The sequence below is a fragment of the Coffea eugenioides genome, chromosome 3 (assembly GCF_003713205.1).
Source record: "Coffea eugenioides isolate CCC68of chromosome 3, Ceug_1.0, whole genome shotgun sequence".
NCBI lineage: Eukaryota > Viridiplantae > Streptophyta > Magnoliopsida > Gentianales > Rubiaceae > Coffea > Coffea eugenioides.
This window is the reverse complement of record NC_040037.1, coordinates 10,206,332-10,232,173: the sequence shown is the minus strand read 5'-3', so window position 1 is coordinate 10,232,173 and position 25,842 is coordinate 10,206,332. Positions and strand designations below refer to the sequence as shown.

The window sequence follows — 25,842 nt, the reverse complement described above, 5'->3', positions numbered from 1 at the left end:
ATACATTTACCTCCCTGTGGTATAGTGTTTTCTTATATAATCCCTATATGATTTCAAAAGATATACAGAACCTCCTCATAATTTGGTTTAAAATGTCAAAATGACGGAAATAGTCATTCATAACGGAAATTTTAAAAATGCCGAAATTACCTTTATAAATACACGGCACACTAATCCCGTATGATTTTTATGTTTTATCACATAACCCCCTTATAGTTTAATATTTTACCATATAACCTCCTTATAATTTTCAAAATATATACATAACTCCCCTTGGTAATAATTTTTAACTATACATAAAGATATTTTCGACATTTTAGATGACTCCATTGCGAAAGATCATTTCCATCACTTTGACACTTTAATCCAAATCATGAGGGGGTTATGTATAGCTTTTGAAACCATAGAGGGTTATTGAAAACAAACTAAACCACATGGGGGTAAAGTGTAATTTGCCCAAAATAAAAAATAAAACCTCTGAAGCCTTGTCTATAAAGGGGGGATCCGTCAATGTCTCATTTTGTAGTTCATACAAGTAAACAAATTAACCAATATGTCCAGCCTCACCTGAGCTAGACCAAAAGAAATCATGCTTCCAAATTTCATTACAGAGGTTTTCTTTTTTATGTTTATTTTAGTGCTACATACACTAGCCCCATCATTTCCTCCCAAAGTTTCTGCATCAGATTTTGCTGAAGAGGCCGCTTCACTCTTCAAATGGAAATCCAATTTTGCAAACAAGGATAGTTCCCTCTTCATTTCGTGGAATGTACCGCCAACCAAAGCCAAGAATTCTTCCAGCCCCTGCACTTGGGCTGGTGTTTCATGCAATGTTGATGGAAGTGTCAACAGATTGAACCTCACAAATTCCAGTGTCAACTCTGCACTCTATGACTTCCCATTCTCATCCTTGCCAAATCTTGAATATGTTGATCTGTCGATGAATGAACTTTTTGGCAGCATACCAGCCCAGATTGGCAATCTCTCCAAGCTCATTTATCTCGATTTCTCGTTCAATCAGCTGTCACGAGAAATCCCACCCGAAATTGGGTTGTTACGAAATCTTCAAGTCCTCCATCTGAGCCAAAATCACTTGTCTGGTCCAATTCCTGAGGAATTAAGCCATTTAGTCTATCTTACTGAGGTTGATTTGAATACCAATCATATCAATGGCACAATTCCATCTTCCTTGGCAAATTTGGTTAACTTGACATACTTGTCTTTGTATGGAAACCTATTATCTGGTTCCATTCCTCCAGAAATAGGAAACTTATCCAATCTTGTCACTGCTTTTTTGAGCTCTAACCTTCTAACAGGTTCAATTCCACCTGATCTAGGTAACCTCAGTAAGTTGGAGACCTTGTTCCTTTTCCAAAACAATCTGTCCGGTTCCATTCCAGTTGAGTTAGGGCAGTTGAAATCACTTCAAAATTTGAGCTTGTTCGGAAATAATCTCATTGGCACAATTCCAACATCACTGGGTAATCTGACGAATTTGACTGTCCTCCATCTCTATGATAACCAACTCTCAGGCTCAATTCCTGAAGAGTTGAGCAACCTAGAGCTACTTACAGATTTGGAACTAGACAGGAATGAACTGAACGGTTCTATTCCTAAATCATTTGGTGATCTGAGCAACCTGGAATTTCTGTTTCTCCGTGAAAACCAGCTTTCTGGTTCCATTCCAGAGGAGCTAGGGAAGTTGGCAAAGTTGGCTGTGATGGAGATGGATACAAATCAATTCTCTGGTCATCTGCCGGAACATCTTTGCCAAAATGGAACACTTCAGAACTTCACGGTAAGCAACAACAAGCTGATAGGCCCAATCCCTATAAGCTTGAAAAATTGCTCAAGTTTATTTAGAGCTCGATTTCAGGGAAACCGGCTGACTGGGAATCTGTCAGAGATGTTTGGTATCTACCCGAACTTGAATTTCATGGATCTTAGCAACAATGAATTCTATGGCGGACTTTCTGGCAACTGGGGTAGATGCCCAAACTTGGCAGCTCTTTTGCTTGCCGACAATCACATCACAGGTCAGATCCCTTCAGAGCTGGGAAATGCATCTCAACTTCATGTACTTGATTTGTCTTCCAATGACTTTACTGGGGAAATTCCAAAGCAAGTTATGATGCTGGCTTCTATGCTCAATCTGTATCTACAAAATAACCAACTTTTTGGCAATATACCTGAAGAAGTAGGTCAGCTAAAAAATCTGCTTTATCTTGACCTGTCAGCAAATTTCTTGCGTGGATCTATCCCAGAAAATTTTGGAGGTTTCCAGCAATTATTTTACCTGAATTTGAGCAACAACAACTTGAGTCAACAGATTCCACCTCAGATGGGTGAGTTAACTCGACTTTCTATCTTGGATCTGAGTCATAATTACATCACAGGAGAAATACCATCTGAATTCAGAAGTTTACAGAGTCTAGAGATATTGAATCTTTCCCATAATTACCTCTCTGGTTTCCTTCCAAAGGCTTTGGCAGAGCTGCCTGGTTCTTTGCATATTAACATATCTTTCAATAACTTTGAGGGTCCAATTCCTTACGGCAAAGCCTTTAAAAATATTACCATAGAAGAACTGAGGGGAAACAAAGGTTTGTGTGGGAATATTACTGGTTTACAAGTATGTGAAAGTCCTCAATTGAGTAGAAAGCATGTAAACGGTAAGGGGTTCAATCTTGTTCTTGTAATTGTGCTCCCTCTTCTAGGATCACTCTTACTTCTTTGTGCATTCTTTGGAGCTCTTAAAGTTTGTCGACAAAGAAAAAGAAAGACCACAGAGAATGTCGAGGATGCTGATTTGTTTTCCATAACCACCTATGATGGCAAAGCAATGTACCGAGAAATTATAAAAGCAACAGAAGAGTTTAGTGAAATATTCTGCATAGGGGAGGGAGGTTTTGGAAGTGTGTACAAAACAGTTCTTCCACCTTCTAACTTAGTAGCTGTAAAGAGACTTCATCTGTTGCCCGAGAAGGTCTACTTCGACAGTTTCTTGAACGAGATAAGAGCCTTGACAAACATCAAGCATAGAAACATTGTGAAACTCTATGGTTTCTGCTCAACTTCCAAACACTCCTTGTTGGTCTATGAGTACCTTGAGCGAGGTAGCTTGGCCAAAATTTTTAGCGTGGATGAAGAAGCCAAGGAACTAGACTGGGAAAAGAGGGTGAACATCATCAAAGGCGTGGCTCATGCCCTATCTTACATGCATCATGATTGCACGCCTTCAATAGTTCATCGGGACATATCAAGTAACAATGTTTTGCTTGATTCAGAATATGAGGCTCGTCTTTCAGACTTCGGCACTGCTAAATTTCTCAGGAAGGACTCATCCAATTGGACTACTCTTGGTGGCACACTTGGATATGTTGCACCAGGTAATTCGTAGTGTTATAATTTCTCTCTGTTTTCAGGTATTCAAGTGATAACATGATAACATGATTTTCCTTGCAGAGCTTGCCTATACAATGAGAGTCACTGAAAAATGTGATGTCTATAGCTTTGGAATCTTGACATTGGAAACAATCAAAGGGACGCACCCTGGTGACATAGTTGCCAATCTAATGTCTTCAACACCTGGAAACATAGAACTCAAGGACTTGTTGGATCAGAGACTTCCGCATCCCACGGAAGAAACTGAAAAGACCATCAAACTAGCAAAGGCGTGTTTACATGTGAATCCAGAATCTAGGCCTACTATGCATATGATTTCTAGTTTGTTATCTGTTGGTGCACCATGTCGCCAACAAGTAGGTAAGTATTAGGTAAGGATTTTCTTTTTTTTTGGTAACAAATAAAGGGAAATTTGCCAAATTGGTCCCTAACATTTACCAAAAACACTTTTTTAGTCCCTGACATATAAAATCAGCCAAAATGCTCCTTCACATTTAAATTGTGAGCCAATTTGGTCCTATTGCTCATTTTTCCTCATTTCTCCGGCTAAAAATAGCACGCCCCTCTCACGTGGTCATATTTTTAGGGGCAAAACCGGAAACACATTTCATTACCGGTTGAAAGTAAAAGGATAGGGGACCACCACCAAAATACACATTTTACCTTTGGCTCTCAAATTACCCTTTACCCTCTATGGAGCCACCGGAAAACGACGCCGTGGCTGTTGCATCAGCTGAGAAAATCATCCTCCGCTGGGACTCCACAGCCTCCGAGGACGCCAGGGACAGAATCATCTTCGATGGCGATCGATATGAGATCGACAAATACTTCCAAGCCGTGGATGAAATCCAACGGTCAATGGAATCCGCCAGCATCTCAGACGACTCTGCTAAGGCCAACAGCGCGATCCAGATCGCCATGGCCCGCCTAGAAGACGAGTTTCGCAATATTCTCATTGCTCAAACTTCCCCTCTCGAAGCCGACACTCTGACCGATCCCAGCTCTTGTTCCTTCCGCTCCACCGCTTCTATTGGCAGCAGCGACGGCCACTTGAGCTTGCTGCCGCCGCCGCCGCCGCCCCTGCACACCGAGGAAGACGACTTCACCGAGACCAGCTTGGCAAGTTTGGTAAAGAAAATGTGATCCTTCCAGGAAACTTAGCCTTTCTTTTCGTGTGATTCCTTTGCCTAAAAGGGGCGGCTCAAGCATCATGTATGGAAGGTGTACAAAGTATTCAGGATGCCACAAAAAACTTCACTCATTCAGCGAAATCTTCTCGCCAGATCAGGGCATAAAGCTTGTGAATTCTCCATTTTCCAATCTAAGGGCGACCATTCACTCTTAAGTTGAATTGTCCAATTTTCAAGATTGATTATAACAAAATTGTCCATTCACTCTCAAATCACCTTTGGCTCCATATGCTTGTTAATTCGGGGATGCAAATAGGGTTTCTTGAAAGGGTAATTTGAGAGCCAAAGGGAAAGGGTAATTTGAGAGCCAAAGGTGAAATGTGTATTTTGGTGGTGGTCCCTATCCTTTTACTTTCAACCGGTAATGAAATGTGTTTCCGATTTTGCCCCTAAAAATATGACCACGTGAGAGGGGCGTGCTATTTTTAGCCGGAAAAATGAGCAAAAACGAGCAATAGGACCAAATTGGCTCACAATTTAAATGTGAAGGAGCATTTTGGCTGATTTTATATGTCAGGGACTAAAAAAGTGTTTTTGGTAAATGTTAGGGACCAATTTGGCAAATTTCCCACAAATAAATTAAGGTGTAATTTCGTTTTGCCTTAAATCTTGCCTCGCTTGCACTCAATATCTCATGTGTATTACTTTGTCGGTGATGGGACGGTGAGCAAAGCAGATGAGCACTTTAATTGCTAGCCCAGTAGACTCTTGTACATTTTTGGGTGCTATTCAAGTATTTTTCCCAGCAGTATAAAACGTCACGTTTACCATTGAAAAATCAAGTCTCTATAATATACGTTTTACATAAGCACTTTTTTCCCTAATCACATGAATTGCCAAACATAAAAGATATTCAACTTCATGTTTACCTTTCTAAAATCAAATCTCTACAATATAACGTTTTATATCTGAAAGCCAAATTGTGCCCAACTAAAAATTACCTAAGCCAAGATTCAGAACATGTTATTGCAACATTATTCTAGTCAAATAATTATTCTTTGTCTATTATCTTGTTCTCTTTTGTAATTTTATCCAAGATACTATTGTTAATTAAATAAAACAAATCGCCCCAGTGTGTTAAACTAAGTCATGATCAACCAGGTATCAGTGGTTCATGGATTTATCCCAAACAGACTCGGCAATCAGCACAGAAAAGCCCAAATTGAGTTTCGAACATCAGTGTATCAGTCGTCTTTAGATTTAGACCCAAATTAGCATATACGAACCCAAACAAATTTGGACCACTTCTCAATTTGCGCGTGTGATCCTTGCACAAGGGCCATGCTAATCGTCTTTGAATCGTTCCAATTTGATCAAGAGTCCACTGAAGGTTTGGCACTTTTTAAGTTGGGTTTGAGCAATTTCAAACTCAATTCACAAACTATATGGATTTTTGGGTTTTGGGTTTTGGGGTTATTGGATTTTGGGTTCATATTAAAAGGTTCAAATTTAATTCACATTATTACATGAGTTTCGAGGCCAAATTAGGTTAGGCCCAAACTCATAATTAAATACCTGATTTATAATATATTTTATAATTATGAATTAATATAAATTTATATATAAATGATCAACATTTTATATCGTAATGTGTATAATTATAAATTATAGATATTATTATATATTTGTATATTTATAATTATACTCATATATGGGCAGGCCTTTAATCGAGTCTCAGTCTTGTATGGTCTAAACTCAGCTCACATTTAGTTTAGATCAAATATTTAGATTCAAGTTTTTCCCACCCCAATTAAAGTTTAGGTTCAATGAGTTTGTTTCGAACCGAACAGGTCAAACTTGGGCTAACCCGATCTCATTGACAGTCTTACTAAAGGGATGTTTAAGGCTATAGGAGAGGCAAATATAATTTAATGTGCATGACCAATGAGGGAACTAAGCAGCAAATAGAAGGATTTAACATTGATTATTGCCATCAAAACTGGCTCAAAACATTCAACATTGAACTATTAAATACATATGCGTTTTGCCTAATTTTTCATCCACAAAAGGAGAACTCAACTTCACTTGAATCGTTCTGAATTTTCCTGTCCTTTCCTTATTTCTTAAATTCCAACTTTCCCTTACTAGAAAAAATTTAAAAAAAAGAACAAACTTCATTTGAATGTGTTAGAGAGAAACACCTCGAGAGAGCCTATCAATGAACCCAATATGTAAGTTAGAAATTCAATTCTGATCCAAAAGTTTAAGTTATTAGATTTTGGATCCTTATTTATATATTAACTGCTCTTTCTTCATATCTCGAACAAATGTAGGACATAACTCTTTACTCATGAATCTAACAAATCTCCCTCCTTTATGAATAACTCCTTACATTAAACCCAAATTTATAAGTTCTTTTTCGAATCCACTTTAATACTTAGCGTAAACCCACCTTATCACCTAAAATCACCTTTTCTTCCAATCATGGACCTACTTGTCTTCAACATCCAAACAGGATTCTGGGCCTTCGCCAACCTTTGGCTCCTTGGTCTAACACCAGCCGAATCCTCTGCTAAACCTATGGCACACCTAATCCAACATCAATCAAAACTCCTTGGTAATTTGATCCACTACGAACATTTGAATTTACCTTTATTAGTTTGGTCTATGTGGGTTTGTTTTAATTATTTTATATTTTCCGTTCAATTGCGAATGATCTTATAAATATTACTACCAATATCAATAATATTCTTATGCTGAATGGTACAAATTTCAAGTCTTAAAAAGAAAATCTCTTGATAGTTTTTGGAGTAATTGATCTTGACCTTGCGTTAAGGGCTGATTCCCATCCATCTCTTACAGATTAGAGTACCTCTGATAACAAAGGATAAGAAAAGATGGAAGAGATTTAATCGCTTGTGTTTGATAATCATTAAAAAGGCTATTCCAAAAATATTTAGAGAAACAATGTCAAAAACGACTTGAGGATATTGAAAAAAGTTTGTCAAGAACGAAAAGGCTAAAATAAGTACACTCTTGACATACCTAGTTTCAATAAAATATAGTTATAAAGGTAATATCAGATAGTACATCATGAAAATGTCTCACCTTGCTTCTAAGTTAAATGCATTTAAGTTAGTACTTTTCAAGAGTTACTAATACATTTGGTTTTGATATCTCTTCCTACACAGTTTAGTCAATTTAAGATGAGTTACAACTATCAAAAGGAGATCTGGTCTCTAAATAAGCTCATCTCACACTGTATAGAGGAAGAAAAAAGATTGAAATAAGATCAGACAGAAGGTGTTCATTTGATTTCAACCACTAATAATAAAAATAAGGAACATAAAAGAAAAAAGGATAAAGAAATTATAGTACGACACCTCAAAAGAAATAATAAAAGAAATTAGTTGATCTGGACGGTTGTTTCTTCTATGGAGTTGAAGGACATAAAAAGAAGTATTACACCAATTATCATGCTTGGCGTACTAAGAAAGGTATATTTCTTAATTTGATTTGTTTTGACATTAATTTAACTATAATACCTAGACACACATAATGGTTAGATTCTGGTGCAATAACTCACATCAGTGTGTTTATGTAAGATTGATTAAATTGTCGAAAATCTAATGATAATGAAAGATATATCTGTGTACGCGATGGCAAAATAGTTCCAATTGAAGTAATATGAGTTTTTAAATTATTATTAAAGATCAAATTTTATTTGTATCTTAATGAAACAATTATTGTACCGTCTTTTTAATGGAATTTGATTTCTATTTCTATTTTGGACAAATTTGGTTATTTTTATTTATTTGAAAATGAAAAATTTAAATTATTTCATGATTCAAAATTGATTGGTTCTGATTCTTTATTGCACTATAATAATCTATATTTAATTGATACGATTATTTCATTTAATGAATCTCTATATTTGAGTACTAGAGGAGTAAAAAACAAATTAACCAATAAGAATTCGACTACATTATGGCAAAAGAGATTGGATCATATCTCTAGACGGAGAATAGAAAGACTTGTATCAAATAAAATTCTCGACCCCTTAAACTTTACATATTTTGATGATTGTGTTATTTATAAAGGGGAAACAAACTAATAAAAGAAATTTGAAACCAATAGGTCCTTGAACATCTTAGATCTTATATATATAGATATTTGTGGGTCATTTTCTACATCTGTTTGGAATGATCAATAATATTTTATAACGTTCATAGATGATTTTTTAAGATATGATTACATTTATCTCATTTCTAAAAAATCACAGTCGTTGGACGTGTTCAAAAAATTTAAAACTGAAGTTGAGAATCAACTCAACGAAAGAATCAAAAACGTCATATCTGACCGTGGTGGTGAGTACTATGATAGATATGACAATTCAGGTGAACAACGTTTAGGACCATTTGCAAAATATCTAGAGAAATGCGATATCGTCCCACAATATATCATGTTGGATTCACCCAAAATGAATGGTGTTACTGAAAGTGAAATAGAACGTTTAAACATATGATAAGGGGCATGATATGTCATTCTATCTTATTAGAGTCACTCTGGGAAGAACCACTTAAGACTGCAACATATATCTTTCATAGAGTTCCAATTAAAATAACTGCCAAAACTCCTTATGAGTTTTAGATAGGAAAAAAGGTTAGTTTGAAGCATTTGCATATTTGAGGATGTCTAGTTTAAGTAAAGCCTTATAGGCCAAATGAAAAAAAATTGGATTCAAGAACAATTAATTATTATTTTATTGGATACTCTGAATGATCTAAGAGTTGCAAATTTTATGATCCCATGACTAATTCAATTTTTAAGATTAAAAATTCTCGATTCTTTGAAGATATTGAGTTTGGGGGAAAGGATATAGTTAGGGACCTTATCTTTGAAGAGGAATATGTTAATATTTTCACATGTGTCATTGATCTTGTTCAAAATTCTATTTCTAACTTTGATCATGACACAATAAATCAAAACAATGTCAAAGAACAAAGTATTATAGAAGTATAAACTCTACCTCTTTAAGAATCAGTTCCAATAAGAAGATCTACTAGAGAAAGGAGAAATGCAGTACCAAATGATTACATTATTTTTATCCAAAAATATGAGAATGACACTGGATTGATGGAAGATGATCCAATCAACTTTCGTCAAACCATAGAAAGTTTAAATTCTCAAAAGTAGATCGATATCATGAATGAAGAGATTAAATCCATAAAAGACAATGATTTTTGAGGTCTTGTCTCATTGCCAGAAGGACCAAAACCTATTGATTATAAATGGATACTTAAAACCAAGAGATATTCGAAAGGCAGTGTGAAAAGATAAAAAACTTATCTTGTCGCTATGAATTTTACACAAAAAAAGGTATTGACTATAAATAAATCTTCTCTCCGATTTCTTCAAAAGTCTCTTTAAGAATTATAATGACATTAATGACGCATTTCAATTTTGCATTACACCAAATGGATGTAAAGGCAGCATTTCTTAATGGTGATGTTGATGAAACAATTTATATGATACAACCGAAAAATTTTGCATTGGAAGATCCAAAAAATATGATTTGTAAATTTAAAAAATTCATCTATGAGTTCAAGCAAGCATCTCAACAATGGTATTTCAAATTTCATCAAGTGATCATCTCAATTTATTTTGAAAAGAATTTAGTAGATGATTGTATATACCATAAGTTCTGTGGGAACAAATATATTTTTCTGGTATTATTTGTTGATGAAATTTTACTTGCCAACAACGATATAGATCTATTGCATGAAACTAAGAGATTTCTAACTAAGAACTTTGAGATGAAAGATCATAATGATGCATATTTTATACTAGGTATACAGATACATCGGGATCACTTTCGAGAAATTCTGAAACTAGTACAAAAAAGGTTATATTAAAAAAATTCTTAAAAGATATGATATGCAAAATTATAAATCAGATGATACCTCTATGGCGACAAGTTTAGTTTCAATTAGTGTTCTAAAAATGCTTTTGAGGAAAAGAAAATGCAAAAGATTTCTTATGCGTCAGTAATAAAGAGTCTAATATATGTTTAGGTATGTATGCTTCTGAATATTGTATACTGAAAGAAAATAAAAGATTATATGCTCATGTATCAGAAATCAGATAAGTTTAAAATCATTGGGTATACTGATTCCGATTATACTGAATGTCAAGATAGTATGAAATCAATATCAAGTTACATTTACTTGCTAGTTGGAGGTGTCATATTTTGGAAGAGTGTTAAATAGTCTCTTGTAATCTCCTCTACTATGGCTGCAGAATTCATAATTTGTTATGAGACATGCAATCATGAAATTTGACTACAAAAATTTATCATAGGATTACGTGTAGTAGATAATATCAAAAGACCACTCAAATTATTTTGTGACAATAAGTCAGCAGTCCTTTATTCCAATAACAACAGGAACTTGACAAAATCTAAACATATAGATATCAAGTTCCTAACTATGAAAGAAAAATTACAAAGTGGACAGTTGTCGATAGAATATATCAGGACAAACTCTATAGTTACGGATCCGTTTACTAAGAGTTTGCCATTCAAAATGTTCCATAAGTATACTGTTAATATAGGTGTCATATTATTAAGTGATGTTCAGTTTTAGTGGGAGTTTGTTATTTTAAATACTCTTACGATATTCATATTTTTCGATTATTAATGTTTGAAGGATATTTTATGCATAAATAAAGTTTAAAATTATTTACACTCTGATTTTGGTATGGTTTGATTTCATAAAAGTTTAAAATGGATCAAATCAAAATAGGTATGTTATGATCACATTGCATAAAATTTTTATACTACAAATTCACATCATGATTCATGTCATTCAATTGCATTAGAATATGTAATCATTGATGGGTCGAGTTATGAAATTGTAACAAATGGCACTGTGATCCTATGTTTATGTAATTGATAGATTGAATTGGTTGTAGATACATTTTGATAATGATAGTAAAATTGGGCTCATATGGTTAATTACAAAACATAATTATAAGGTTACACATATAATCCAAATGGGAATTTGTTAGATTTTTAATCCAATGTTAAACTTATATGTGAATAATTATGTATTGTACACTATCAAATATGGTTAAATTCAATTAAAGTGATTAATTATAGTTTGGATTTCAATGTATCTAATAGGATGTGAGTCTTTAATGTGTAGAGATTTAAGAATAATTTATATTTCTATGATGGGTTAAAATAGGAACTCAAAAGCTAACAAGAAAATTATCTATAAATAGGGTTATGATTCTCAGGTCACACTTATTCTTATTATCATATTTTTAATACTACAAAATAACTCTTTCCTGATATCCCATCATCAGGAAAGATATCAGAGAGAAACTAAAGGACTCTCTCTAATATTAGCGAATACGTGTTGAGCTGGAAGGCTAACCCAAAATTTTTAGGAATTCAAGTATCAGCTAATCAACATGAATCCAGGTACACTTCCACAATTTTATTGTTAATTGATCGGTCAAAATTTGTAGTAAATTTATATGCATAAGTTGCTAGTTAACCATATCATTTGAACTTTTATTTTGTATAAAAACTAATTAATTTTGCTGGCTTATATTGTTCTAATAGGTGCAAAACTCAATTGAAGGGAAAACGAACCAAAAACGTGATGCAGAGAAGCAATGGAAGAGGAAAAAGTTAAGAGGAAGAGGTTTCGTAGGAACGACATATTTCAATATTTTGGTGATAATTCAAACTACATAAATCAGATTTAGATGATTCTTGATTCAATTTGAAGTTAAAAGAATGCTTTACAATTCTTATCAAGACATCAAAGTTTGGTTCTCACGTTTTCATAGTCAAATATTCAAAATATTGAAGTATAGTTGCATTGCGAAGTTCATCTAACTAGTTCTTAGTATTTTGAGCATCTCTCAGTATCCAGACCTCCAAATGACATGATTCATGTAGCATTGGAAAACTAATTTAAAGGGCTACAACGTTTTTGTTTTGCACAAAAGCTTATTCGGCCTCGATGATGGAGATTTTTGGCCTTGAAATAGATCTGCACGCGAATCCGAAGTGAGATCCGCCCGCGAATTTTCAATAACTTGCATTGATGTTCACACCGGAGTTGTTCAGGTCCAGTCATTTGAAGGAACTCCAGTGCTGGAGTTTAGGTCAGAATTTGAGTAGGTATTCATTGAAAAAATGCGCGAAATTGATTTTTTTAGCTTTAATAAGCCCAATTCTACCCCGTTTCGGATACTACTTCAAGAAACTATAAGTAGGGACTATCTAAGACGTTTTTAGGGGTGGAAAAAATTAGTTTAGATTAGTTTTAACATCTTTCCATAGTTTATCCTTGAGAGATCAAAATCAAATGGAGACAAATCAAAGAGCGTGCAAGAGGAGAAGATTGGAGCAAGCAACTAAGAAGTTTTCTTACTCTTTTTCTTATCTTTATAGCAACTCTCTGAATTCGTAGTTTTAATTTCCAAATCATGTTGAACTAAATTGTTTCTAGGGTTAGAGTTTTTATGAAGAAATTTGATTAATTTTTCTACTTTAATTTCTAACCTTTTGTTATGATTTATGTATCTTGATTTTAATTACATGTTTATGCTTGGCTGCCATAGACATGCTTCTAGGGTTTGTATTGAATTGAGAAATGAGATACAACCATGCACTAAATAGATAAATATATTTAGTTTAATCACAAGAGTATGTGAGGATTTGCATGCCGTACTTATATCACTGAAGTTCTTAAAGGGTTTAATTGGATACTTCCTGTGACGCCCCCCACTTCTCCCAAGGGCGAACCCAAGGGTATCCGCGGGACGCCTGCCCAGCTCTCGCCAGGACTCAAGACAAATCAAATCGAACTTAACGATACATACCAAATACTACGAGTCAAAATAAAGAAAAGTCGCTTCCTTAACTAAATATTTAAATCTTACATCATGTTCACAAAAGATACATCAAGTTCCAAAATGCAACCATTAAAAGTCGACTACACATTTACAGCCCCGATTCCAATCAAAAGTATAATCTAGTCGGCTTTACCAAAATCTTCCAATCCAACCTGTTAAGGAAAACAAACTAATAGGATGAGCCAATACTCAGTGAGGCCAAGAAAACACACATGCAAACACATAATCCAAGTAGCAACAACAATTACATTGTAGGTAAGGCTATCAAATTCGAATAATTCACATTTCGAATAGGAAAAATAAACAGAAACAATTCAAGGATACTGTAGCTCTCAGGAGCTAAATTCCACGTAGTCGAGTCGAAGTCTTGATCACATCTCACGTTGACACTCCGTCAACCACATAAGTATCAAATCCGTAGATACACCACTTTTCTTCGAATCCCGTCACCGTTACACCCCCTTACCGGGCCCGCTCATCAAAGTTTTTGATAATACTCGAGTATATCATGGCAATACTGCACGAGTAATGCCGAGCAAGATCTCTCCAATAGATCATGCTCTACGAATATCTCATGGTTTGCTAAGCTTATCGACCAAGCCCATGCTGGCTCGATTCGCAAAGTTAGCCAACGAGTTTTGGGCGTCCCCCGAATATGAATACGAATACGAATATAAGTCGATGAGCAACGCTCAAATCGACGATTCCAAATAGGAATCACAAATACGGATCACATATACGAATCACAAGTACAAATCACATCCACATTACCATGTACAAGTTGGATACGAATTCACATAGCAAAATTCGAATATAATTTCATTTGAAAGAGAATGAGTGCGATAAAGTACACCCTCGTCTCAAAATTTGAAATTTACATAACGGATAAGAAACAGATAACCACTTAACAACAAGTTCATGCACTTGACACTCACAGTGATTCAAGTAGCGAGTTCAAATGATGGTTTAGGCATCTCCCGTGAGATCCTCTGGAAGGTCCTCTTGAGCGCCTGAGCATTTAATAGTGAATTATCATTCACACATCCCAATTATCAAGGAAGATTGTGCACTAGTACAATCTGGGGAAATTTCATGAAAATGAACCTCAATTACTAGTAAATCGAGGTTCAAGTGGAGTTTCTTAATGTACAAGAGAAATCGAGTTTTGTTATCTTGGAAATCAAGCATAAACGTTCAAGTATTATCGAAGGAATAAGGAATACTTGAAAAACTCCATTTCCTTGAAATTCAGAAAATTTCAATTTTGATACGATATTTTGAAAAAATCGTATCTCAGATTTCACATGTCGAAAATTGGAAAACTTGGTACCGTTGGAAACCTCTTCCAAAGTACTAAAAGTTCTTAGAAGACACTTTTCCATGAATCTAAGTGGAAGGTATTCAAAAATGAGCTTAAAGTTGCTGTTCCAAATCACCCAGGATTGAGCCGGGGTTGGTTTTTCGCTAACTTTGAAAATTCAGAAGAATTCACTCGTTACAAACCAGCCCTTGAAATTTGTAGCTCAATTAGAGGTGCAAGTAAGGTTTAGGACAGAACAAGCGGATCGAGAATCGGAGTTTTGAGCCCCAAGATATGGTAGCTCAAAGTTGGATAGATTTCAAGACTGTTAACAAATTTCCAGATTTGGTTCCGACTTTGGACCTTTAGTTAAGTGTCGAAACGGACTTGGATTGATACCAAATTTTGCAGTATAATACTCCTATATGAAGGGTATCTCTCTATCAAATTTCGTGGAAAAATACCTTCGGAAAGGTGGTTAATCAATCAACCAAAGTTTGGAAAAATCCTTAAGGCAATCTGTCCAAATCTAAGGTTTCAAAAACGAGGCAGTCGCCGTATTTTGATCATAACTCCCTCAATTTAATTCAGAATTGGGAATGATTGATAGTGTTAGAAAATAAATTCACAGGGCTAACATTTCACAGAAGAAATCGTTTCAAGTTTCAGCATGCAACTAGCTCGAAATTAAGCCTAAAGTTGCAGCATCATCAAATCATTTCGGCAGAACGGAGAAACAGGACAGCCGACTTCAGATGAATGGTGTGGCTCACACACATGAAACCAGAATGTACATTATACACCGTTGGAAACATGGGAACGTCTAGTTTCAAATGCCGCTAACGGCACTTGATTTCGACGTCGGAGTACGGAGTTATGGACGAAATACAAACACTGGTCTGGGTTACGACGAAACCGTTTTCCAGATTACTAGTTTTTGAAATAAATTCGTTTGACCCACCAAAACTCAGTATTTTTCAATGAAAATTTTTACACAACTACTACAACATATAAACAACACAATCAAGCCATTAAATCCTCAAATTTCTGCATTAAAGTGACCGAACAGAGCAGGGGTAAAATGGGAACTTTTTGCTTCAAGAGTTCAATAACGTTTCTGGCAACAATGCACCTTTAATCTACTTCCTTAAGCTCTAATTCAGCAATAAAACCATCATCAAACATCATCACAGCCATCAACCCAAAGTGGGAGTTCATAGAGCCCACATTTAACAATTTTCCAACATCCACAACAATCCATAAGAGATCAAGAGCTAAAAGATATACTAGACTTCCAAAAATCAAAGTTAGAAGGCTAGATTAAGACTTACTCTTAGTTGATGTTTAAGACAGAGATTCGGTCCTTTTGAAGCCTGAAGAAACCGTGAAAGGTCCTCCCCTTTTCAGCTTAATGTGTTGTCCAAGTGTAGAGCTAAGTGTATGTGAAGTTTTGGTTGAATCTATGGAGGTTTGGTTGTGATTTTTGTGAGATTTGTAGAAGGAAATGGTGAAGAGCTGCGGCTGTGCTATCCGTCCATTGCAGTAGCAGAAATGAAATGTGATTCGGATGCCTTTGCGTACAAAAGACGCTTGACGTCTAATATTTTAAGTACGTAAAATTTTAATTGCAACTAGTGCCCTACGCGCGCGTTTTGTGTTCGATTTCTCTCACGTTTGTTGCACTAGTGCACTAAACCTCTAGGACACTTACATTTATATAAATATTATTCATTCTTAATTGTCCCAAAATAATTGTCCAAAGTCCCTCAATTAAGCGCGCACGTGAAACACGTATTTCTAATTTAGGCGCAATAAAAATTGAAACCTTTGAGAAATTCTTATAACGATCTTACCACTAACTATCACTTCAATATTTAAACCTAAAATTGCCTATTTTAGGACCATTGTATATGTCTTAAATTTTTGAGCTTATTGTACTCCTAATTGGCTAAAGTTTTCAGACACGTTTTCACTTTTTCACTAAACAAGCTTCTAAGAAAATAATTTTTGAAACGAGACACTTTAAAAATATAACGAAACTATAAAACCATATATTTAGGTCTAATAAGGATAGAAAATAATATTCGGGGCAAAAATCCAAATAGATAATTAATTGAGCCAAAATTAGGGGTTTAAAAATAATAATTTTACGAGTCCTCACGTGAATTGAGTATTAATTCCTCAATTAACCTTTCTTAATCTATTATTGATCGTTCTTAATTCTCCAATATTAATACACTCTCGATTCAAATATAGTCTCGAAAAATGTGCACTCGTTGTTCCGAACTAAACGAGTTTTCGAAGAGTGAATTTTTCCAACAAAACGCTTTTAAAAATATAAAAGAGGCGTCGTTCCATATAAATGGATTTTAAATGATCGAAATAAATAATTTGGAGAAAAATGAGTAAATAAATATTTAAACAAACTACTAATATTCGATAAAATAAAATAAAAAAAATTTCGGGTCCTCACACTTCCGATATCAAAAAAGATGTAGAATTTAATTAGGCACACTTTAGATGTATCGAGAGATAATCTAAAATATAATTGTTTGATGCATTCATGGTTTGTTAAGAAATTAACTAGATAATTGACTCAAATTCTGGATTAAAACTTGAAATCCTAGCCTGTGTCTATTATTTTCTCACAACTACTCTATTTAAATTGATTATTCTTTTATTGCTTAATTACAATTGTTTGAATTTAAATTTTGTTATTTTGTTGGAATAATTAAAGTAGAAAATTAACTTATCATTGTGGGTTCAACCCTGGAATACTCCAGATAAATTATTACTACAATCGACCCTATACGCTTGAAGGAATTCGTCGATCATTAATTTATTTTTTAATAATTACCATAAAGATTTTGATTTTAATAGGTGATGGCTTTCACCAAAAGTGAATATAAACAACCACTAACATCACTGAAAAATGTGATGTTTATAGCTTTGGGGTCCTGACATTGAAAATAATCAAGGGGAAGCACCTTGGTGAATTAGTTGGCCATCTGATGTCTTCAACAATTGGAGACATAGAATTGAAAGACTTGTTGGACCAGAGACCTTCGTATCCCACACAAGAAATTGAAAGGATTCTGGTATTCATCCTCAAAATAGCAGAGGCATGTTTACATGTGAATCCAAAATCTAGGCCAACTATGCACCTAATTTCTAGTTTGTTAAAATTGTAATTCTTAAGAGGTTCCAAACCTATAAAATTGTATTCTTAATGCATCTGACAACCAAATTGAGCCGATTTAAAAATTGCCCAAGTCATGCTTCAGAACATTTTATTGCAGCATTATTCGAGATAAACAATTGTTCTTTGTCTCTTTTTTTTTTGAAATTTATCCAAAATAGTATTGTCAATCAAATGAAAAAAAATTCACACCAATGAGTTTTGAAGTATCAAATGTATACATAATTAGCCCAAATATACATGGATCCCAATCAGCAAAAGAAAAAAAAAAGGCCCAAACTGACTTTAAAAGCAATATATCAGTCATCTTTATATGTAGATGAAATACATTTAGACCCAAATCAGCGTAGAAAAACCTAAAAATATTTGAACCATTTCTCGATTTGTGCGCGCCATTCTTGCACTGGGCATTCCTAATCTTCTCTATATGATACCAATTTCATTGGGTGTCGCCGGAGGACACTAAAGCCTGTAGGCCGATCCAATTTGGTGTTCACAGCTGATGTGGGAACTAAGCAGTAATTGGAAGGTTTTAAGCATCATTAATGTCATCAAGCCTGGTTATGCTTAGTATTTAACATTGAACTATTGGATATGCTTTTTGCCTATTTTCCACCCACAAAAGTAGAACTCAACTTCATCCGAATTTAATCATCATCTCTGGCCTACTATTAAGCCGAAATATGAGAAGAATTGATCTCAAGAATAGAATGTATATTGGCCTGGTTATATGGCTAAATAAGAGTCTCTATTTCTTTTAATTTTTTTTAGTCAAAAAAGGTGGGATTTAAAAAGTGGGAAGGGGAAAGGGGGATATAATGAAAATAAAATTGTATTTTGTACACTTCAAAATTATTTTAAAAAATACTCATGCTTTTAACTATTTATACAATGCTTGTGATAAACTTGTCTCACTTTATGCTTTACAAGAAATACTTGAATTTATGAGAAATTTTTAAAATTTGTTACTATTTTTTTTTTGAGTTATAAAGAACATAGTTATGATACATAACAAAATTTCGACAAATTTATACACGTAAAATCCAAAGGAAATGAAACTTAAAACACTTTTATGTCTCATATACAAGGATAATAGTTAAATTTGAAATCAATGTAGCACAATCTTTCAAAGTCATAATAAATTCACCAATATTTTTATTCCTTAACTTATGAAATTGTTCGTACTTAAAAAAAGGAGGAGAAGAAGAAGTTGTTCATGCTATTCACATACACATTTATATGCACTATTTCGTTCATATTTTGGTGTCGAATTTTTTACGATAAACGTATGTAGAATATTTAATATTATGATTGTACTGTATTTTACTAACCATGCCTCTCACAACAAACACAATGTACAAACACAGATAAATTCAAGTACAAGGACCACCAAGTAGGACAGAAAGTATTGCTGCTGACCCAAACATCATTGATCAATATCCATAATCCATTTTGGTGTCTCTTCCATTCCAGATAGAGATTTTGGAAAATTTCCCCTACACCGCTGCGCTAGCTACTACTCTTGGAAATAACGCCAATAGGGAATATCTTCTCCCACACCATAACAAACATGGACTAATGCAGAAAGGGTAAGTAGCAATAGCAACACAAGTACAAAGTAGTGCGTGCATTTTCTTGAATTAAATTTGATCCCACTGCCCCCAGACACAGTAGCATGTTCCTGATGTGACACCAGCTTAGTTTTGTAATGTAAAATTCGTCTCACTCCGAAGAACAAAAGCAGATTGCAAGTAGAACATTATACTCTCTGTTTTGGGCTTTATGTAATTTGGAGTTCTGAACATTGAGATATGTCCAAAATACTGAGAATTGATCAGAAGATAATCAAAGCAAAATTATACTTCAGTAATTTGGACTTTTGACTATGAAAACGTGAGAACCAAATTTTAATATTTTCATATGAATTATAGAGCATTCTCTTAGTTTAAAAAAAAATCAAGAATCATCTCAATTCAATTTGTATAGTTCAAGTTATTGCCAAAATACTGAAACAAGTCAATTTTGCCAAACCCCTTCCTCTTCACTTTTCTTCTTCCATTGCTTTTTCTTCAGAATACATTTTTTTGGTCCATTTTCTTTCTAATTAAGCTCTTCACCTATTAGAACAATATGAGAACAAAACTATGTAATTTCTACTCAAAATAAAGCTCAAATAACATAATTAACTAGTAACTTATGCATATAAATGCACTACAATCTACGTCCTATCAGAATTAGATTCATGGCAAAGCCTAGTGAGAAGATTCAGGAGAAGAAGAAGCTCCCTGGGACTTGGAAACTTTGATTGATGATAGTATTAAGTTCCAAAGGAGCAAAAGCGATTTATCTTAGTAAATTACAATCTTGAAATTTTTTATATCTTTCAGAGCCGTTCATAATTTTTTAGATCTATTGTATCTATTATATTACAAATTTATTGTTTCTAGTGCATGTTTAACATTCCCTTAGGGCAATGATATAAATCAAATCACGCTGAACGATTTTTAGCAATATGTAAATGAATTTTACTTTTTATTTTAAAAAAAAGAATTAAGTTCCTAAGGAAACTGTCGGAGAAACTTCGGTGAATTGGGAATAGTACAAGACATGTACTAATAGCTTAGCTAGAGTACAAAATCTCATCAAATAGTTGTAGGGACTAATGAGTGACCAGATTCCTAGCCTCAAATGATTTAATTGATTAAATACCACATATTTGGCAAACAAATTTGATCATCAAAATCTAAAGTGTAAAGGGACATAAATATGATTCCCTTTAACGTAAAGTAGTAATAATAGTAGGCATTACCAATCATCAAGCAAAATGTAATTTACCCTTGGAGATGGTCAGGTCAATTGTTACTTACAGTTAGTTTGTTTGGACTGAGTTTATTTGGTTTGCAAAATTTATTCTCACAAATCCCAACCACCTTTTTATTTTCCCAATCACCTTTTTATCTCACATACATCATATCACAAAAAGTGCTACAGTAAATATCTCAAATAAATCATCCAAATAAACTCTTATCCAAACAAACTCAGTAGTGTATAATGCAAATTGTACCTTTCAGACGACCCGCTGACTCCAACGACTCAAAAAGTCTATTCTTGTCTTGTTTCTCATTATCTGCTTCATTGGAAATCATGGTAGCTCAAATTGACTGAAATCTTGTACTGTCAAATCCATACAACTTAGAAACCAGAGTGAAGAAGACCTTTAATATTTCTAGCCGTGCATGTACAGATTATTTAGAAGGAAACTCCTCTAAGCCATCTTGAGGGTAAAGAAATCATGAGTTCTTTGGCAGTAGAAAAGAATATTTTCACTTTCATTTTGGCAGTAGGTTTTTATTTTTTTTCTCTTTGTTTTTGTTTTTCTTTGTTCTTTATGGCTATGACAAACAAAATTAAAATCAGTTAACTATTTAAGAATAAATTATATGAACAGTATTTATTTTTTTCTTTATATATTTTTTAAAGCAATTTTCATTATATATAAAAACTAACTGTTTGCATGGTAGACTATTATTTTAGATCATGTTATAGAGTCAAATTAGTTAGCTTTTGGTTGAAGTTCTTTAATATGAAGTGCCCTGCACTATTTTTAACTTTTTGGCACCATTTTTCAAATTGAATTCATATGTACTTTTTGGCACCATTGTTTGTCAGCTCTCTGGTCAGCTACCCAAACAACTTTCTCAAAATGGCAAATTTATGTACTTTAGTGTGAGCAACAACTTGGTTACTGGTCCAATCCCAAGAAGCCTGAGAAACTGCTCAAGCTTAAATAGGGCCACTTTTAGTGGGAACTAGCTAACCGGTAGCCTGACAGAGATGTTTGATATACTTCCAGGCTTGAATATGACGGACCTTAGTAATAACCATTTCTATGGGGAGCTCTCAGGATATTGGTTGAGATCTGCAAATCTGAGAATTTTGCTGATATATCAGGTTTTATACCTTCAGGACTGGGCAACTTTTCTCTTAAATGAGCTCGATCTTTCTTCAAATCAATTAACTGGGGAAATTCCAAAGGAAATTGGGAAAGTAGCTTCTATCATATATCTATGTCTGCAAGACAATCAATTTTATGGAAGCATGTCTCTAGAAATAGGAATCCTAACAAATCTGCTTTATCTCGACGTGTCCTCAAACATCTTGACGCCGCCCCCGCCCCACCATCCGTTTGAAAAAAAAAAAATATATATATATATATATATGTACATCAATATATATATATATATATAATGATATTATCAATTATACTACTAATTATACATGTCTATTAATAAAATTTATTAATTATTTATACTCAATTTATTAATACATTTATGTTAAATTCCTAACTACACTTAATATAATAACATTTTTTTCTAAAAAAAATACAATAATAATTTAGTGATTGTATTTGTATCAAAAGTGAAAACTTGATTATTTTAGTTATATTTGTTTTATCATATTATATTGTATTCAAATAACCTTTGTTTAATTATTTTTATGAGTTTCAATTGTGAAGTTACAATGAATAATAATTTGGTGATGTGTTGATATTTTAGTACTTGATTATTTGCTCAAATTTAATTATAATGAAATTATATAATAAAATTTTTTTAACCTCACGGGTGCTCTCGCGGGAGAAGCGGGGCGGGGCAGGGAAAGCTGGGGATGGGGGACGGGACCGGGGCGGGTGGAATTAAAATGCAACAGGGCAGGGGTTGGGGCAGGTGTCCCCCGCCCCATTGCCACCCCTAAATGCAACATCTTTATTTATTTTTTCTAGTGAGGGTAAGTTTGAAAAGAAAATTTGAACCTCCCACGAAAGTTCAATATTGGGTAAATTGTAAATAAAAATAAAATGATTTTTAAAGAAATCTTTAACTGATCGTCAAATATGGTTCATTTTCAATTTGTTTCTGTCCACTCTTGAATGAATTGGATGATGCCATTGATATATGTCCTGCCCTTTTCCATATTTGTCTAATAGTGTATAGATTTGTTTTGTTTGCTAGATTCCACGAAAGTGCAATATTGGGTATTATCTCTATTTCTTTAACTTTTTCCTGCTAATATCAATAACAATTATACTTTATTACGTAAAAAAAAGTTACAAACAAAACAAAACAACTAGAACTAACTCGCCACCTTTCCTTTTCAATCTTTTCATTTTCTCAAAGATTTTTCGAAACACCAAAAAACTTTTTCGCATCCATTTCCTTTCTTTTGCTTTTCCTCTTATTCCTTGAAAACAATGGATACCCCAGAGTTAATAGCAGTATTTCTCCTTGCTATTTCAGGAAATAGCAGTATTTCTCCTTGCTATTTCAGGACTTTACGCAAATAGCTTCCACAATTGCACCAAAAAGAAAATGGTGCAAAACTTTAGTGGCGGAACATGGTTATCACTATTTCTTAGTGAGCGCATTGAATTGCTATTATTAGGAGTTTTTATAGAAAAATGTATTATAATAATTTGATATATGTGACATGAAAAGATGATTGAAAATATGTTTATGAAAAACGTTGTCCCATATAAGTATAGAATGCACCCATGTACAACTTACTTATGGTGCCACCAAATCAAGCAGAGGGTGGCTTCGGAAACAAGCTCTTCCCAGTTCACGGACGTCAACGCTCTCACCACACTTCTTTCTCGTCTTATTTTCAACTTCATCCATCTCATCTGCAACATCAAGAACAGTTTTCCAGGACAATAAATGAGTTCTTAGTCCACAATAACCTTTGATGGTTGGGTTTATCGTTTATGTATGTTGTACTATGGTTTATGGCAACAGTATCAACGCACCGAAGTTAAAGATTAACCCAAGTTCCTACAGCTCACCACATTCAAGGACATCTAGTCTTCCAGGCATCATTACATGATTGAATTACAAAATCAGACGAAACTTCAGGATTTGGGGAGGGAAGCTGTTTCTTTTTATAGTTGTTTATAAAGCCTATATACAAAGAGGCATGTCTAGCATGAAATGAATATGAAATCCTGAAAATTTGTTCCCATGTTTTCTAGTTTTACTCGAGGAAAGCTAAGTTTGTACTCAGATCTCCCCCCCCCCCCCAAACAAACACACACACACACCACCCAAACCCCGGTTTTTCTGTTGTTTGTTTTATTGCTTATTTTGAAACTGCTAGACCTGTTCATGCATGTTGGTATTTCAAAATCATCTCTCAAGTAATGCACGCAAGATAATGTACTCACTGTGATGCTTTGTGGTAATATTGGTGGTTGTATCTGTTGAGAAAGGGGTACCAGTACAGGCACAAAATATCAGAGTTAGCCCAGGACAAATTTCTCTTTCCCCATGTACCAGTTAAAAACAGGAACAAGTCAAATCACCAAGTAATAATACCAACAGTGATAATAAAATGTAGGAAAATTAAAAGGCACAGGACACCAAGATTTTTACATGGAAAATCCAAATTGGGAAAAACCACGGGACCTAGTTCAGTCAAAAAATTTCCACTATCACAATAATGGGAAAACACAGGTCTATTCGAAATATTCGGATGACAATAATAGCACCAATATCAACCAAGCAAATTGCTACAAAATCACCCCCAAAAACTACAACTGTCAAAGAAGTGGGTTTAGAAAGATGTTACCAAACGAAGAGGAAATCTGAAATCTGAACCGATAGATGAATAGAGCCTGATGAGAGGATCGCGTGGGTAAAATTTCGTCTCAATCGGGTTTCGAATCACCCTCCAATCAAGACCTTAAAGTCTCTCTCTCTCTCTAGCTCTTTCTCTCTTTTCGTTTTGCTCTCAAAGTGCGGCTGTCACCTTTTTCTTGCACGAAGACCGAAGAAAAGCATTGCTTATGCGGCTGCCGCTTGCTCCTATTTCACATGAGAAACCCTCAAGTGTTATTTATGTGGGTTGGCCCACAAATGGGCTAGCCCACCCAACAATCTCCCTCTCCAGCTCATTTGGGGGGCTCCACCAAACTTGCTTCTTGTCTACAAAATAAAAGTTTCTCCTTAGACAATGCCTTGGTAAACATGTCAGCACCATTGTCATCTGTATGCACCTTCTCAAGTGTCAACAACTTAGAATCCAATACTTCCCGAATCCAATGATATCTCACATCAATGTGTTTGGACCGAGAGTGAAATGTAGAGTTCTTACACAAATGAATAGCACTCTGACTGTCACAATAGAGACTATACTTCTCTTGCTTCATCCCCAACTCTTGAAGGAATTTCTGCAACCAAAGAGTCTCCTTGCATGCTTCAATAGTTGCAATATACTCTGCTTCTGTACTAGAAAGGGCGATACATTTTTATAACTTACTTTGCCATGACACTGCTCCCCCTGCAAAAATCATCAAGTACCCAGATGTGGACTTCCTATTATCAAGATCACCTATCATATCTGCATCAGTGTATCCATCTAGCATAATTTTACCATTGTTGAAACATAGACACAATCTAGGAGTTCCTTTGAGATACCTGAGAATCCATTTGACAGCATTCCAATGCTCCTTACCAGGATTAGAGAGATACCGACTGACTACTCCAACTGCGTGAGCAATGTCTGACCTGGTGCAAACCATAGCATACATCAAGCTACCAACGGTTGAAGCATAAGGAACCTTCTTCATGTCTTCTTTATCTTTCTCACTTGTAGGACACTGCTTGATATTCAGTTTAAAGTGACCTGCAAGTGGAGTTGAGACTTCCTTAGCCTTACTAATGTTAAACCTGTTGAGTACTTTCTCAATGTATTTTTCTTGAGACAACTAGAGCTTCCCATTTTGCCTGTCACGTGAGATTTTCATCCCCAGTATCTGTCTAGTCGGACCCAAATCCTTCATTGTAAAGGATTTACTTAACTCCCTTTTCAACCTGTCAATT

At 34.5% G+C, this 25,842-nt stretch overlaps 1 protein-coding gene and 2 non-coding genes across 5 annotated transcripts; 1 reads left to right on the top strand and 2 right to left on the bottom strand.

The window, feature by feature from the left end:
- The first annotated feature begins 778 nt into the window (after nucleotides 1-778).
- Nucleotides 779-3,809, top strand: LOC113764623 (MDIS1-interacting receptor like kinase 2-like). 3 transcript variants are annotated; one of them, XM_027308579.1, is made up of 3 exons: nucleotides 779-1,798; nucleotides 1,877-3,389; nucleotides 3,466-3,809. In XM_027308579.1, the coding sequence occupies exons 1-3, from the start codon at nucleotides 941-943 to the stop codon at nucleotides 3,774-3,776; spliced, it is 2,682 nt and encodes an 893-aa protein (XP_027164380.1). In that variant the 5' UTR covers nucleotides 779-940; the 3' UTR covers nucleotides 3,777-3,809. The 3 variants fall into 3 exon arrangements, with proteins under 3 accessions (XP_027164380.1, XP_027164381.1, XP_027164379.1); XM_027308580.1 differs by having other exon boundaries at nucleotides 779-2,036; nucleotides 2,238-3,389; XM_027308578.1 differs by having other exon boundaries at nucleotides 779-3,389.
- A 2,016-nt stretch (nucleotides 3,810-5,825) lies between these two features.
- Nucleotides 5,826-5,932, bottom strand: LOC113767170. The gene has a single exon (XR_003467892.1). It is a non-coding gene; the product is annotated as a U6 spliceosomal RNA (small nuclear RNA).
- Nucleotides 5,933-18,328: 12,396 nt separating this feature from the next.
- LOC113767241 lies at nucleotides 18,329-18,431 on the bottom strand. Its single transcript, XR_003467958.1, has one exon. It is a non-coding gene; the product is annotated as a U6 spliceosomal RNA (small nuclear RNA).
- Between the last annotated feature and the right edge of the window lie 7,411 nt (nucleotides 18,432-25,842).

What these genes read in the sequence shown, in the direction of transcription:
- LOC113764623 (XM_027308578.1), top strand. Translation starts at nt 941, where the DNA reads ATGAATGAACTTTTTGGCAGCATACCAGCCCAGATTGGCAATCTCTCC. An exon ending in ACTTGGATATGTTGCACCAG is followed by an intron (nt 3,390 to 3,465) that starts GTAATTCGTAGT and finishes TTTTCCTTGCAG; the next exon opens with AGCTTGCCTATACAATGAGA.